Source organism: Pungitius pungitius, chromosome 13 (genome assembly GCF_949316345.1).
Source record: "Pungitius pungitius chromosome 13, fPunPun2.1, whole genome shotgun sequence".
Classification (NCBI taxonomy): domain Eukaryota; kingdom Metazoa; phylum Chordata; class Actinopteri; order Perciformes; family Gasterosteidae; genus Pungitius; species Pungitius pungitius.
In genome coordinates, this window is record NC_084912.1 from 6,986,066 (window position 1) to 7,003,171 (window position 17,106).

At 42.3% G+C, this 17,106-nt stretch overlaps 1 protein-coding gene across 2 annotated transcripts in view; it reads right to left on the reverse strand.

The window, feature by feature from the left end:
* The window catches only part of LOC119214148 (protocadherin-15-like), a 148,648-nt gene that overhangs the window by 49,428 nt on the left and 82,114 nt on the right, over nt 1–17,106 (reverse strand). For both annotated transcript variants that reach the window (XM_062566506.1, XM_062566507.1), the window contains 7 exons: nt 15,942–16,076; nt 13,316–13,465; nt 11,688–11,881; nt 10,908–11,040; nt 10,570–10,649; nt 6,109–6,202; nt 2,689–2,817 (listed from right to left, as the gene is read on the reverse strand). In XM_062566506.1, the coding sequence (XP_062422490.1) occupies nt 2,689–2,817; nt 6,109–6,202; nt 10,570–10,649; nt 10,908–11,040; nt 11,688–11,881; nt 13,316–13,465; nt 15,942–16,076 (915 nt within the window). The remainder of the gene's footprint in view (nt 1–2,688; nt 2,818–6,108; nt 6,203–10,569; nt 10,650–10,907; nt 11,041–11,687; nt 11,882–13,315; nt 13,466–15,941; nt 16,077–17,106) is intronic.

The following is a 17,106-nucleotide window of genomic DNA, read 5'->3' on the forward strand; positions in this document are numbered from 1 at the left end:
CCAGTTCCAATTACTGTAAGTATAATCCACAAGGCTTCAGGGCTAGCATTAAGCTACTTAATAACATTATGCATTTGCACTGCTGTCCTCTTCACCGTTGGAAAAAGCTTCGTGGTTAAGCTTCGAGATATTATTCTGACTCTCTGCAGCGACATTCGAGCTGCTGCAGGAAGAAGTGAACCGATTTTTACAGTAACATGTCACATTTGCATGGGGAAATGACACAGAATACACAAATCACATCTTAATTCAAGCAGCCTGCATCTCCGCCCATTCCTCCATCTGCCACTTGACTTTTACACAGCGTCACATCACAACAATCAGCTGGTGGATAACGCTCTGATAGGATCAAATGTCCGTGTGAATGTGTGCTTTCATACATTCACTGCATTTGGCTCTCTGCTCTGCTGCAACAGGAGTCTGAACAGTATTCCAACAGCGCTGCGGCAAATTGGAGTGATTGCACAACGGTAACAAAAATTCAGAGCATTATTAACGGCGTCTGGCTCGGTTCTGCTTCTTCTCACCCGAACTCTGCAGGTTCGGAGAAAAAGGTGGACTCTATTTTTGGTGACTCACTGAGGATGAATAAGACTTTAAAAAAAATGTCATTAAGAAATTGATTTTTATACACATATGAGTTTTTGGCACTTTAAATCTCAACGCCACACGTCTTTATGACTGAAATGGTGTAATTTACTATACCAAGAACCTTTGTGTAGTAAATTACCTTTCACCTCGACTGCAAATACATAAACACACACACATAAACACTTGAGCAAATATGACATATAAAAATTGTCTCGTTTTGAAGCCTCATCCTGAAGAGCATGATATCCTGTTATTACTCTAAAAGTAAGTGAATAGAATATTTCTCCAGCATGAAGGGCTAAGCAAAGGGGACAAACCTGAATATACAAGAAACAGGCAACAGTAGTGGGTTGAACTCCGGCTGGTTGATTCTGTCCCTTCACTTGGCCTTTAACTAAGATAATTGAGTTCAGCATTCAACGTGGAAGGAAATCTAAAGTTTCTATATGTCAGCATTTCTCATCTAATTACAATATTTTTGTTTTCCTTTTGCACCTTTTGAACCAAGGAAGCTCTTTGTGCTTCACTGAAGGCTTAAAGATACATCGAACCAAAATAAATGAGAATGGGAGATGTGCAAAAAAAGAGGTCAAGATTGCGCGAATTAAATAAATAAACACAGGCATTTTCAATTTATTGAAGTTTTTACAGCATTTTTCTGCAAACAGAAAAGTGGCTGGAGTTTGAGAGAATGAAGAATATTGGCAAGTCGATTGGCAAGACGATGTAATGCATAGACAGAGGTCATTAATCGATTATTTAAAATATTCCAGATGAGGCTATGAAGGTCGACATTGAATTTCTGCTATAAACGTTATAAAACAAAGAGACTTTTTGGCTGTTGTATAAATATGCTGCTAAGAATTTTAAAATGATGTTTTTTCCCAGAACCAGCACAACAATTTAGACAAAAGGGCCATTCATCACAATGACTTAGGACAAAAAGAAGTAAACAATATGTCCAACTCCCGGTATTGTCATATTATCCAATCGGTTGATCACTATGTCCACTGATGTTTGTTGACAATATGTTACCTTTGTTTGAGGGCTTGTGCTTAGTACTTGAGATTTTATGAAACAGATCATCCACAACCGGTTAAATTGTAGCTTCTCTAAGTGCATCTGCATAGAAAGCAGGATTGTGTTGCGCTACGGTACTTAATGTCCCATAAAAGCAGTCTCAGCTCAAGTTGGCAAGGTAACAGCTGAGAAAACCTCCCAAGGCAGAATCGGGTGAGAGAGAGAGAGAGAGAGAGAGAGAGAGAGAGAGAGAGAGAGAGAGAGGGAGGGAGGGGCGGGTTAAACTCTAATCTCACTGCTGGCTGCATTTGTGAGGAAAATATGAGCTTTACCTCATTCTAACACAAAGCTTCCTTCACGTGTCCTTTTGTCTTATTTCACAGTTCATAAACTCTGCAATGTTTTCTGGTGGTCTATTTCATTCCTTCTAATGTCTAATGTCAGAGCACATATCCGGAAAGGCAACAAATGTAACTCATATAAGCAACTCCGAGCACATGGAAAGCAATGAAAGAGCATAGAAATCTCTTTAAAATCTATGTTTCTGAAGTCCAAGCATTCATAGTTAAACAAACTACTATCTACTTAAAATGATGATGAAGATGAAGATGTTCGTTTTTTTTTTAATATTGCTAACCTGCACCAATGACAACCTTCAAATTCAAAACAAACTCTTTAACGACACAAATGTAAAAACTCATTTTGTAACATCTCCCAAATCCCCAAACTGAGGTCTATCTGCATTAACCTTCAAAACTGTGTTTTGAAACCCTGACTTTGAAAGGATGGGGATTTAGGTTCACTATTATGTTTGAAAGATAAGATAAATAGCTACAATAAACAAAAAACAAGATTGAATTAGCCTTATTGGACCCTTAGTAAGTGAGCAATGTATGTGCAGAGGATGACTTTTATTGTTTTATGAGTAATTCACTTACAAACATCAAGTCAATTAATCTAAAAGTAATTACAAAAGTCTGGCGGCTCAGTTGTGCTGAATCATGGGAACAGAATGCAGTTTCGGGTGTGACAAATCTGTCCAACAAAATTCTAAATAAAACCAGATATCAAACTTACCCTGACTTGTCCAACAAACACATTGGCCTTTTCTTCTTGGACAGTGAAATTCGTGGGTGTGGTCAGGTCGAACACGGGGTCATTATCGTTGACATCAGTGACGACTATGTTCACAGTAGCAGTGGATGTCTAAAGGAAGAAAAAAAAGACCACAATAAAAGACAAGTCGAGTTCCTTTGTGAAATAATACTTTTGAATATAGTGTACACTGTTTATTTCTCACCAACATATATACTCTGTAGGCAGATTTCCCTGGTGGTGGTTTATGCTTATTTTTACTCAGATCCCTTTCAGTTGTCACTAATTCCAAAAGCCACGACCAAATCAACTTCATGCTGTCACAGCAAGAGTTGTTCTGCAGATAATGAAGCTTTCCTTAGAATTTCACATGATCTAAATCAGATATCATTATTAACATGGCTGGATTGCCTTGATATTTTGCACAGACCATCCAAGTTCAAGAGGATGAGTCTTACAGTTTGGGAATCCCCCGACTATTTCGTCTTATTATCGTCTTCTCAAATTAGCAAAGTGAGGTTACCCCATCCAGAGGCTCTTAGTTTTGTTGAAACAAAATAATGTCATATTCCTGACATCGCCACTAATAAATAATGAATAGTGTACATAGGTGAATAATACAGCTAAATAATGTACAGAACAACACACCTACGATTACTATCAGTAATATGAAGTCTTATTTGAACGCTGCTTTGTTTGCAGAAACATATGGTGGTACTAACCCTCTGTGTATTGAACAAAGACTTTACTGTTGGTGTAGGTGCTTTGGTGGAAGTTATTTAGAGCAAACTCCAAAATGTTGTAAGATTGGGGGAGCCCGTATCTGGGGCATAGACACATCAGATTAGATCCATCACATCTTCCTCCCTCTGAAGGATTCAGGATCCCGTTACTCACTGGCACTTTTTCACGGCATTGGAGCATGTCATTGACCATATTCTACCCATGTTTACACTGAATTAAACGGTTTTGTGTTTGTCATGAATAACGTGCTGGGTTTGTTTTATCTCAAAGCTCATTGGGCAAAGCAAATTCCCCCCCCCCCCCCGGCATCTACTGGTAACCTTGATCCAATAACACAATGCACTCGCCTACTGCACTCCCATAAATCAACGTAGAAAAATCGCTGAATCTGTATTCTGTAAATGCTGAGTGAACTGAGAAGAAGCTACATGCAAATGATGCCATTAATGGTCTACACTGGGGGGGAGGATGGGTGGAATTAGGAGTCGGAAAGACAGCTGTTTGAAGAAACCCTTGAAGTTGAGACGCCGAGTAGCGACGTGCCAAATGAAACGACCCAGTTAATGTCGTCCCCCCCGTCTGTGAGGGATTCCTACACCTTTGTTGCATTCTTTATTCAAGCTTCTGAGACGTATATATGATCAGTCCTTTTGGATGCCTCTCCACCTGGATACAAGAGGACGCGCGCTCCCCATTTTCAATCTCACACAGTACTGAAACCCAATTAGCATCTCCATTCTGGCGGGGGTGTTGCTATCAAAAGCCCAAAAAGCCAACCTCTCTGACAGGGAGTGTGATTAATGAGCTGCTATTATTTATTTAACATAAATTAGATGTAGCAGTCTTGTCCTCTGTCCTCACTGTCTAAAAGATCTAGAGGTGGCTGATGATGCTTTTGCCTTTCAAGTGACAACCTTGGCCAGGAGCCATGTTGCAGGGAGTGATGTGATCGGGCTCTTATGTAGTCCCTTCTTTAAGGGCAAGAGAAACGGCTTCATCCCCTCCCCCCCCCCAACACCCCCCTGTTTGAGATCTGAGGCCCTTTGATGGTAATGATTACAGCTTGCTCTCTTTAGAATATAAATGTTGAATTGGCCATGCAGATTAGCCCAATTCCCTCCATGAAGAAACAGTTCAAATTCAACAAATGACAACAAGTGCCTTATTAAAACCAGCATGTTTTTTAAACACTCAAATAGCATATGGAATAATCCGTGGAATACTCCAGTACTGAAATAATTGACTGCTGAAGCCTCAGACTGCAGATTCAACAATACTCAAAGAGCACCGGGGAAAGGCGGGTTGCTTCCATCCTTGTGTCAGGGTTCCCATGGTTACTAAAGTTCTGCGCTAATTAAACATCCAAATCCCGGGCGTCCCCCTCCTCGTCTCTGCCGCTCTCTCCTTTCGGTGCCCTCCTCCTGTACCTGTTTTGATCGTTTCCCCGTCTCCAGCCTTCCTCGCCGCACTTTGTCTGGCTGAATGAGCCCCTCACCTCCAAACACCCCCCCCCCCCCCCCTTCCATTTACCCATCTCCGTCACTTCACTTCCTCCCTGTTGTGACAGCGTTTCTGCCCGGCTGTGACATTAAGTCGGGACAGTAATTTACCCCGTGAACGAGATGCTTTACACACACACACACACACACACACTCTCACGCACAAATACACACACACACACATAATAAACGCTATGAAGGTAAAGGGCGTGGCTTGAACAACCTGTCCATTAATATTAAGACAAATAGCGCTAGCTAGCTTATTCTGCGAGGTGATGCCCCCACGTTAACTCTCTCATTTCGTTTTCCTTTTCTTACCAGTCACTTCCCATCTCTTCTGCCCCACACATTCTACCTGGCTCGCCTTGCACTCCTACACTTATGCAGCCCTCACGGAAACTGTGACACACACAGGCAGCGTGATCCTTCTATAGCTCCGTTTGACTCACAGACGTAGACTGCCAACAGAGCTGCATGTTTGTGCATGCACGAGTGAGAGGGGGGGGGGGGGGGGGGGGCAATCAACATCACTAATGTGACAGCTCATCAGCTAATGTTCATTACCTATCACACTGCATCTTAGAATGAAAAACACGTTTCACCTCTGTTTGGCAAAGAGACGGACTGTGAAACTGAACCAACTAAGGTGAAGTCTAAGTCAATTAAGAGTGTTTATACGATTATCTGCTCTTGGTGGGAAATGGACCAGCCAGCACTGAATTCACTTTCAGCTGTGGTGTCTGTTGCTTCCCAAGGATAAATTCCAGAGACTGTGAATGCAGTATCATTACAATATATCATTGTACTCCTTAGACTTTGAGATTTAGGCCTAACAATAGTGCTACTTTGCCACTAGTTTGCATCTATCCATTCATTAATTCTAGAACCATGTCAGTGAACACGATCCACCCACTTTGCCTTACGCATTGATATCTGTCATCAAGTTATTTAGATTATTGAAATGTCCTTTATGCTACAATCTTTTGGCCGTTCAAAACAAACATCAGTTTAACATCAGTGGTGCAAAACAGCTGTATTTCAATCACAAAATAACAAAAATAAAAACAAGCTCGTATATGAAGATCTTATTTGAGCTTAATAAAATGTTTGACGACCATATAGCCATAAGAAATGTTTAATAAAGAGGGTCGGGCCTCACCCCTCCAGGGTTCCCATCGGAGGCTGTGACAACCAGGAGGTACTGATCGGTGACCTCTCTGTCCAGAGGCTTCCTCAGAAGCAGCAGGCCAATCCTGCAGCGAGGGTTCGGAAGACACAATTGTATTGTTATTACATAGTGACAAATAGGGACAATAATGCAGCAATATCCCAAAGAGAAACACATTAAAGGGCTCTGTGAGGACATTATCCCGCGTTGCTTGTTTGTGTCTAATGATGAAAAAGCATTCACTTAAAGAGATTTGTACAAAGGTTTTTAATTCTTTATCGCCGAGCCAACAGAGAGTTACAGAGTGGGCCGCTGAAAGAGGAGGACAGGCTTTTGGCTTAGAGCAGGTGGGCTTTTAAATGCTCCCGTTCTATCTTTCTCTCTCAGCAGCCTGCCTCTTGCTCCCAAAGCATGTGGAACTACAGACAGAAAGATTCATGTTTCCCTCTCCGAAGGCGGCGGGAGAGACGGCGACCCTCCTGCACGTTCCCCAAGTATAACTTGGCACAGGCGCGAACGCAAAGCGTGGATGCGTTCCCAAGCAGAACGCTGAATAATTGTTTGTTTGCACACACAGGCACGCGAGGAACGCGAGTGCAAGAGCCTCGACGCGCACAGACAGCTAATTCCCCCGCCCCCCCCCCCCACCGCACTCAGGAGAGGCCAGCGCCACAGATGGGAGGAAGGACACAGACACTGAAATGCACGATGCAAGATTAATGCCTGTTGCAAGTCCCTGCCGACCCTTTGCTCCTTCACGGTTCTAATTACAAGCTTATTTGGCGAAACTGCGCAAGTAGAACCTGACCACTGCGTCATTCACGCCTCACTGGCTCATACCCCGTCAAGACCGTAGAGCCTCATCTTCAAATTCTGACAGGCAAATAACAGGAACAACAATTTAGAAAACGTTGTCTATTTTGCAAAACACATGCTCCAAATTACAATGAGCACATTGCTTTCAATATAAAAGGTCGGATGAAAGGCGGTTCAAAGAGGGCAAATGGCTTTCTAAAAAACACAATGATTATGCAGCATCCTTCCCTGGCCACTGGGCTCATGTTTATTTACACATGCCGGTAGAAAATAGGCCACTCTGTGCTCAATAAGCAAAAGGTATATGGTTCTTCGCTGTGAATGTAATACGGAAGACATTAAGAGATAACTGTCATCCTCGCGGTGATAACGATGATGATCTTGATGGTGATGATGAGACAGATTAGAATGATTAATGCCTCTTGGTTCGCTTGGGGAGTTTGTTCCTTGCTACAGCTGGAGTGCTCAACTCCACTTCAGCGGCCCGGGTCTGGGAGGTTGACTGATCATGTGTGATAACGTCCCGCCTCTTTTCTCTCAAGCCACCGCGAATGAGAAGAGGTTGTCAGCCTGACAGGGTGCTGTTAACAGCAGCGTCTAGAGCGACAATGGTGCAGCTCAGAGGCTATCCATCCCAGTCACACCAAATGGCTCTTTCACTCTGCTTAGGGACTCGATATTGGACCTCAGACACGAAACCCACGTAGGAGGAAGAGGTCGACCACAGCGAAGAGCCTCGCAGTGGCAGTCCGAGAGAGTCACGGTGTATAAAACGGGCACTGCTAGAAACAGAAGTGGTTTCACAGAGGCACGTCTCCTTCGGACGAAGTCGCTGAATCCAACTTTAAGGAGGAGCACCAATTATAAAACAACAATGTGTGCGCAAAACACAGCCAGCCTTATTTTGTGAAAAAATGATTTATCCAGCAGTGAATTACTTCTTTATGAGATAAACTTCAGTTATTCCTCAAGTGGTTTTAAGACAAATCTGTTACATATATTTAAAATCTCAAATGTGTGTGATTTAAAATCCTTGTTTTGAGTCAATTTAATCAGAACAGAATGTGCAGTGTTTGGTTTCCTGGGGCCTTAAAAAGTTCACCTTCTTCTACTACTTTGAACTCTTTTTCAATTTCAGTTTCAATTTATCTGTGAAGCAGGAACATTGGCTGCTAACTGAACAATCAGCTGCCAATTGGATACTTCAGAAGTGAAAATGGCGTGGCATTTAGGTTTTTTCTCAAAACTTTGAGGTGGTACAAAAAAAGGCCTTCGCTTCAAAGTGGAGGCTATCATTAAATGATAAATGATGTCAAACCCATTTAGCAGATTCTTGTTACTCATTGACTAAAATATCTCTTAAAAAATCCCTATATATCTCCTTTAAGCTAATATAAACCTGGCTACTTTATATTGGATATATATATATATATATATAGTGGATCTATTTTGATCATAATATTTATGTTACAGAAGACGTGAGTCTCAACCCACCAGACCTGGGATTTTATTCAAAATACTTAAAAACACCTCATACCGTGGACTTGGGTATGATGTGTTGTGGCCTCCTACTTAGCATGGCCCCACTAAAGGCTGTCTGTATAGGAGACAATGACTCTCGGTGAGCTCGGCTCGCTTCCATTATGGAGAGTGAATCCAAAGCAGCACGACCTCTCGCCTGGGAAGATCCTTCCCCAGCTATAAGACGTTATCGACTTGAGAGGCTCATCATTCATAGTGGCTGCATCGAGCCAGCACCATATGTAGCTGGAAGCCGAAGCATGCAGCAAATGCGAAAAATCTCCTCACTGAATCACATCGAAGTTCTGACGGTTAAAAAATGAGACAGGAAGGTGGGCTTTGTATACTGCACACTCATCTAGCCCCCCCCCCCCCCCGCTCATCATTCTTTGACGCATCATATACTAAATCAGCACCTGCTTGACATTATTAAATTGCTAGGGTGCTAAGACCTTGAGATGCAGTTGTAGTATTTCTGCCATACAGACAATGTACTGAAGGGGGTTTATCTTTCTGTTACAAGTTACAGCAGTAACAGCAGTAATCATAGACTCACATTAGTTGATGGCATGACAGTTTCAGACCGCTACTGAAATGGTAACGCCATAGAGGAAACGTGCCTCCGTGAGACAAACTTTTTTAACACTTCAGCCGGGGAAGATAAACAAAAGGCAGGGGAAACACTGCTGCTGCCTGTTCTATTCTTAGGGTTGGGAGACTGATGATGCAGGGAAAAGTGTCTTTAATCGATTAGTCACAAACGTGTCTGGCAGGATCCTGCAGTTCAGTTTCCCCACTTCTCTTCCCTCCACGTTGGCTTATTTGATGGTAAAAAAGCATAGAACACTTTAATATTTTACGACTTCATCTTACTTCCGACGATTTGGCTTAGCGTATTTTTTATTTTTTTTAGAAATACTGATTTTGATTATGATACATAAGGCAAGATATTTTGGGTGAATTTCCTTCTCCAGAAATATTTTGATGTTTCATGCCTCGACTTCTTTCTTTTCATTCAAGGCTGAGAATGAAACTTAGCTGCAGAGAATGAGGAAAGAAGACCTAACTTTCTATCAAATAAAGTTGCATCCTGATTCCTTTTTCTTATGGGATTCTGGTCATCTCTGCCATTGAGCTTCTAGTAGCGTTTGACCTAAACGCCCTCGCTGGGTAAAAATGTATGTCTAATGTTATTATGTTTGTCCATGTCATTGCTGTTTATGTCCACACAAATAACAACAGACTCTTTCTATTTCTGATGTTCTTTTTTCTTCCTGCAACACAGATGGTACATACTTTTAAAGCAGATTTGGTTCATTATGAGTCTTGATGGTGCCTTCATAAAACAAAGTCACGTATTGGCTAATAAATCAGCCCAAACCAATACTAGGCCAGTCAGCATCGACTCCCTACCATCACAGTCCCTTCTCCTCTCATTCCCACCACCATCACTCGCACTGGCAGATATCATCAGAGGGAAGCTAATGATGACGGTCAGACCCGGCCTCTTCTGTCTCAAGGGTCTCTTCTGTTGCCAACACGGGTGTAAATTGTGGTACAACAGATCACTTCTGTTTGTCTATGCGCTGCCTTTTGCACTTGAGAGAACAACATGAAACTCAAAAGCTCGTCAAAGACTTTTAGCTGAGTTGTCCTTGTGGCAACACGGCAACACGGCGATTTGAACACATCGGCTTTGTCTTGTTGTTAAACAACCTAACTAACCTTTCAACCTGTCCGGGTTTGAAGAAGTACCCTTATTATAAAAATAAAAACTGTTGGCCAGGGGTTTGTTATGTTAGCAGGACACTGCAATGTAACGAAGCTATTTGCCATCCATCCATTCTCAATACAGCTCTGCTGTTCAAAATGCAATTGGGTTCACTTACAGTAACCTGCATGTTGTTATGGAAACCAGAGACCACAGATGAACGCCACGGAGACGAACCCGCTGACTCCCGTTGCCTGTTATTTAAACGTTGTTCATCTACGAGCCTTGCCATCCATCCACTTAAATACTCAACACGTTGTGTATTTCTAGTGGTCCTGGTGAGAATACCTTCCATGAGCCTACGTTCTATGGCCCGCATGTACTTGAAGAATATCTGGACTTACGTTTCTGAGAGGTTAAAGACCTTCTGGGAATCCCCACTCACAATGCGGTAGGTAATAGGATCGTTTTCTCGGTCCGTGGCCTGGGGAAGGAGAGGGAAAACAGGATGTTGAAGATAAAACGGTGCCATTAAAGTTGAAGGCTGATCAGCTTTGCTAACTCAGAAACCACAATGCTGGACTGGAGTGAAGGTGAGCATGCTGTAAGCTGTAAATGTGTGTGAGAAATGTGCTGCTGCCTAAAACTGCAATGTACATTAAAGTATTAACTAGGTCACTACATTTTCAGTTCAATTCGTAACGTCTCGTTATCTGCGTTGTTTGTCTGCTAAGTGACTCGCCTGCAGGTTGAGCAGAATAGCCCCAATCCTCATGGCCTCGCTGATTTCCAGGTTGTAGGTGAGCAGGGGGAAACGTGGGGGGCTTTGGTTGTTGGGAGGCAAGACCTCAATGTACACTGTAGTGATGGAGCTCCTGGTGGAGAGAAGAGCCCACATCAGCCCTCTGAGCAGCACCGTTACAAAGTGTTGAGCCACACTTAAGTACCTTGCCCGCAGCATAGTAAAACATAGTAAAACAACAAAAAACTCAAGAGGTTTTGGTAGCATTCACATGGGATATCCTTTCATTCACGATTTGTTTGTTCAGCTTGTTTAAAATTTGCCCCGATTGTTCTCAGTTGTAAATATCTAAGTAGACTGAGTAGGTTCTTTGGTTTCTCAATCATTGTGTAAGGCAGATTTTGTGAAGTAAATTGTGTCTTTGCCCGGCTTGGCTTTGCCTGGGGAAATCAAAGAGGCCGCCGATTCATTATTTAATTATTTATTAACAATCAAAAGCTAAAAATTAGACAAAGTGTGAAACACCTCTAACAAGAATCAGTGTTAGATGGAGCAACAGCTTGTCGGAATTGTTATTTCTTTCATGATTTAGCCCGGGTGAAAGCGTTCCACGTCAGCCAGAATCTCAAAGACGTGTAAACAACACATGCTGGCAGCTCCACTGCACCCACCACAACCATTATGCTTTCTGCTACACAAAATACAGTAATTCATTAATCACACTGAAGGAAGACATCGTCATTCTATATCGCACAAAAGGAGAGGAGTGCTGTTTAATACCTTCTCTGCGTCTCTGGTGCGTTGTCAGAGGCCCTGACAGTGAGTGCATAAGACCGTCCCACAGTCAGAGTGACACCCGGCGCCACGGTGATGCGTCCAGTGCGATTACTAATGATGAAATGTCCCTGTGCACCAGCGAGTATCTCATAGGTCACCAGACCATTCAGTCCCTCGTCAGCGTCCGCTGCTGTTAACTGGAAGGATGGAGGGGGAGAAAGGAGAGGTAAGCTATGGAAATGATAATATGTTGATGCTTCCTACCAGACTCAGTAGGAGTTCTGCACAGCTGACATCTACGGGCTTACTGAACCCGCCACACATTTCTCCATAGGGGGTTGTGAGGGACTTCAGTCAAGCTGCCAGCTCACAGTATAGTCCATGTTGGTGCCCTGTTGTCAACCAATGGAAAAATGACCTTTGTTTCATGTGAAGATAGGAACAATTGGTTGGCATTTAGCTGAAAGTAGACAGACTACCGACTTGCCATCTGACCAATTTTGTTCTACTGGTTGCAATATTCTCAAACCCTTGGTGATTACAGTTTAAACTTTGTACGGAACGGATTCAATTTCATGCTACCTTTCATGTGAGAGCGATTGCACAGATGTGGAACGGCATCTTCTAAAGATGAAGAACGCATAACATGAATACATGTAATTTCTTGCACAGACTTTCATAAAATGAATTAAGCAGCCACAATTTCCTTCAAAACCATTATTCAGGACGTCCCGCTGCTTGTAATTATAAACTCTGGTGTAGTTGGCGTCTCATCTTTCAGGCCTTGAAGCTTTTATGCCCAGGGGCTCTTCCATACTCCTGACGTCGGACCAAAAGCAGCAGGATCCTCCTGGGGCCTTCGGCTCTCATAAAATGCTCATAGAGACCGGTTGAGCGGTCATACCAGACACCCCCTGACCCCTGCTCTCATTTCAGGGAACAGCTGATTTTTTAGATCAAACTTGACCTTTTCAGGCTCTGACATTTTTTTGTTGGAGAGGCTGTGCTGAGATGACAGATCGACTAAAGGACAAAAAGATCATGCTCCAACTGCTAAATAAGACGATGAAAGGACAGAGTGAATTACCAATTTGATGACTGTGTGTGTATATAGTATGTTAATAGGTGCCTTCACAAATACTTACAGGTGTCCTTTGCATGTACATGAAAGCTTGCTTCAGGTGGTTTTAGAATGTGTAAGTATAAGTATAAGTCTGACCCCAATACTCTACATGATATGCTTCTTCCTGTTAAAATCCCAACGGTAAAGACAGATGAATGTTCATCGTTGACAACAAAAACCACAATTAGTTCAGTCATGAGAGCAGCTGTTCTGTTGGGTAAAATGTCTCCAAAGCCTGAGCATTATGGATCGAGAGGAACACTCTCTCTGACTTCCCTGTCACGACTGCAGATGAGACCGAGGGAACTGTAATTGGGCGCCGGATCGTTGTGGTTATTTATTTCGGAAACAAAAGACTGTGTGTGTGTGTGTGTGTGTGTGTGTGTGTGTGTGTGTGTGAGTCGTGAATCGCACGCACACACATTTGACTGGGACAAAGACGGAGGCGTAAAGCCCGAACGGCAGAGCGCAAGCAGAAAGGCGGGGGAACGATTGTTGGATTGATTACCTGTAGCACCGTCTCCCCCGGCTGCATGTCTGTGAAGACCTCAATGCTGTAGGAGACCTCGGCAAACGTGGGCGTATTGTCGTTTGCGTCAATGACTAGGATGTTGACAGTGACTGGGATGCTTTGCTGGATGCCATCTGACGCCACCATCTGTGAACGCGAGAAGGATAAGACGTATTTTAGCTTTAGAAACTGGAGACAAGTCAACTAAGTCCGTCCGTTTAAACGAATCACAGGGAGCTGATTTTTCAGGCTTCTGCTTTCAGGGCTGTTTTGTCTGATAAGACAAACGGGTCCAACTGCTACTTGCTTCTACCAGCGTGATGAAGTCAGTTACACTTTGCCTATGCACATGATCATATTTGATATCCCTAATTGGAAGTGCCTTTTAAAGAGATGAAAATAGATATCTTGTGCAGCATAAAGCTTGCCTGAAGGACAGTTTTGCAAACTGAGCAAACTGCATGTTCATTTGTCCCTGCCAGCTCGGATCTCCTGGACTTGGCAGGGAGAAAGAAAATAGACTTAGTTGAACAACCAATGCATCGTAGGAACAACAACTGCGGCAGCAGCAGGAAAAATCCACGTTTCTGTTGGGGAAATGGCTTTTCCACAAACATTTGCACATTTGTACATAGATAGACACATGTAATGTGTGTGTGGCAGCAGCCAGTACGGTTACACAGTAAACATAAAAGTATTCCGTACACAATAAGAGCCCAGCGGAGAACATGTACATTTAAGAAATTAAATAGAGTGCACAAACTACAAGCTATACACAGTGAATGTGAGTATAAATGGTATATTTAGTGAAATAGGAGTGAAACAGAAGTATGTACAATAGGTTTTAAATTAAATTAAAACAGCAGTTTAGCGGTTAAATGGTTATCGATAATGGTTCAATTAAACACGGATTTAGCCGGAGGTGATCTGTTGTAAAGTATTTTCTTAGTTGGCAGGAATATTTTCCTGTGTGACATCGAAGCTGGACCATCCTGATGGACAAGGTGCTCCGGAGGTTATCCAATGTGGACAATCATTATTTTGGTGTCCTCCTCTCTACCACCTGTTCAAGACACTCCTATCCGCACCCAAAGACAGCTTCTTCAGTCGGTGGGTGTCATCAGCTCCAACGCCGCTCCCCCGGCAGACAATGGCCACAACACACTGGTGGAACATCAGGAGGGAGCCACACGTTCCACAGTGAAGGTGTCTCACGGAAACACATGACAACAGTTTCTCTGTTCTCCAGCCAACCCGACGAAAGGGACGCCAAGTCTCTCAAATCTCTTCCTTGCCCACACACAGTAAGATACGACACAAAACGTAACGCAATAGTCTCTGAAGGCTGATTTTGATCTTAATTGGATATGTGTTCTGTCTCCCTTCAGTCCAGGATACGCAGAGAAATTATACAATTGAGTTGATGCCAGCATTAATGCAATATTTCTCTCAAATAACACCATGTTCAGATATCTGTATAGCACAACTTTCAAAGCGACTACGACATTATTTTCTTGGAAAGCATTGCATTCCCTTGTCATATCTGATAATATAGGCTATTTAGACTATTAACTCAAAATGCCTGCCGCAATTTAGCTCAAACCCATACTGAATAGCTATTTCGTTATTAGCTTGTGTAGCATTTGCTCTATAAAAATATGATTTATGACTCCAGTGTGCAAGCTGGATCGAACAATGCATAATGTATGTATACATACATTATACATTATGTATGTATACTTACATGCATTGGTATACCTGTATAAAATTATTGTGGGCTTTGAATCATGACTATAATCATCAAACCTTCCATAAAAACTTCCCTTTACAGCAGGGCTGGCAATAATGTATTTTTTTGGACTTTGTAAAAGAACATCACATACAGTTACAACACAATGAACCAAACTGGGCTGGTTGTTAAAAGTTGCTACAAAGCTACCGTTTCCGTGGGATTACTTTCCACAGCCCTGTTTTAAATCCAGGCCTTTGAATACATTGAGTTTATAGTACAAAACCGCAGTCTATAAAATAATCTAGAGTGCAAAGTATTTGTAGTTAAATTCATTTTTTTTAATGCATCAAGAAGATAACATTGATGGACAGAGGCCGAGCTATTATATTGTTATATTGTTCTGTAAAACCTGTTTATCCATGGCGGATATTTAATATTTTTTGTATGAACGTTTTTCTCAACTTGTTTGTCATTTATTTCCAATTTAGATACTCGTTGCGTTCTCAAACTGGTGAAGACGTGTTCTTCTTTTGCGTGTGCTTTGTTCTTTTTCTTTAATTACAGTATCTAGTCCAACATTGCGTAACGTAAGAGTAACATATATTATATAATATAGATATTCTTTCGCTTCCTGAGGTGTGAGGTGCCTTTTGTTTACCCTTTGATCAATTTTGTTAAACTCAAGTGGCTGTAGAACTTCAGTGCCATTTGAGTCATTATGAAGATCATTTTGTTCTAAAAATGTCAGGTCAGCTTTGGATCTCCTAGAGCCTCTTGGTATGCAGCGGACCTTCTATTAATACACACAGAGCAGGAGATGTAGGTGGAAGGGCTCCAGTGCTGTCTTGCAGATCAGGTTCAGTCTCAGGTTCCACAGAGTCCGTGACCTACCGTGAAGCTATAGGCCATCTGCTTCTCCCGGTCCACAGGTTTGATGAGCATAAGGTAGCGGATTATCCCTGCTGGGGTCAGGCTGAAGATCGTGGTGTGGTCATTCAGGGTTATCCTAACCATGGGGTCTTTCGTCTTCCAACAGAAAGATATACAAAAAAAAAAAATACATTACTATGGTGCATGAGCGTATCATCATTACGTGGGGGCCGAGAAAACCCAACAAATTGTAGCACTTGAATTGTACTTATAATGGCTCTTATCTATAACAACTTGTAAATCGGCTTATTTGATGAAATTGCACTTTCTTGTTTCTTGTTCTTCTGAGTTTGTATCTCTATGGTTGGAATCCACTTATTGTAAGTCGCTTTGGATAAAAGCGTCAGCTAAATGACATGTAATGTAGTGTAATAAAACCCCATCAAACAGTATATTAAGATATGCCCAAGAGTTGAGAGCTTACAGTAAGAGCTGATGACAGAAGCACAAATGTCTTCTGAACATGACGTCTCAATAAAGAACATACAAAAGGTAATAATTACTTGAGTTATTTTCGTCCACAGTAAGCATATTTTTACAGCTTTTGTAACATTTTTACACAGCATTTATTTATGTATTTTTTAAATATGCTTTGTTAAAGATTTGGCCTAACTGCCGTGGTTCAATTGTGTAAACAAATCCGCCTTGAGTCCACTGTGGAACAATGCTGGGTGTCCGCTTCGATCCGCATTGATCGGCGAGTCCTCTTAAGAGAGTTTAGTAAACATCAGGACTGGGTGTTGTATTGATTTTTGTTATCTCGGTTTCCACTCCACTTGGATTTGTTAATCGTCTCCAAAGACAGAGTGAAGGGATAGTTTGAAAGATGGACTCGAGGTAGTAGTCATTTGTTCTGACTGTGTGTGCAACTGTTTGCTTCCACCCGTTAAAGATATAAATCTATCAGTGCGGTGAAGGGTGGAGAGGAATCCAATGTGTTATTCACTGTGGCTGGTGACACAAACAGCCACGCACCCGCACCCTCACACCGTTTGTTAAATGAAACCACCACCACCTCCTCAAACTACACACCAAAAAAAAAGCACCCAAAGAGAATCCTGGGACTGCAGAAACCACAGCAAAACAGCCGTCTGCATATGAAGACAAGTGACACAGCACAGCAACA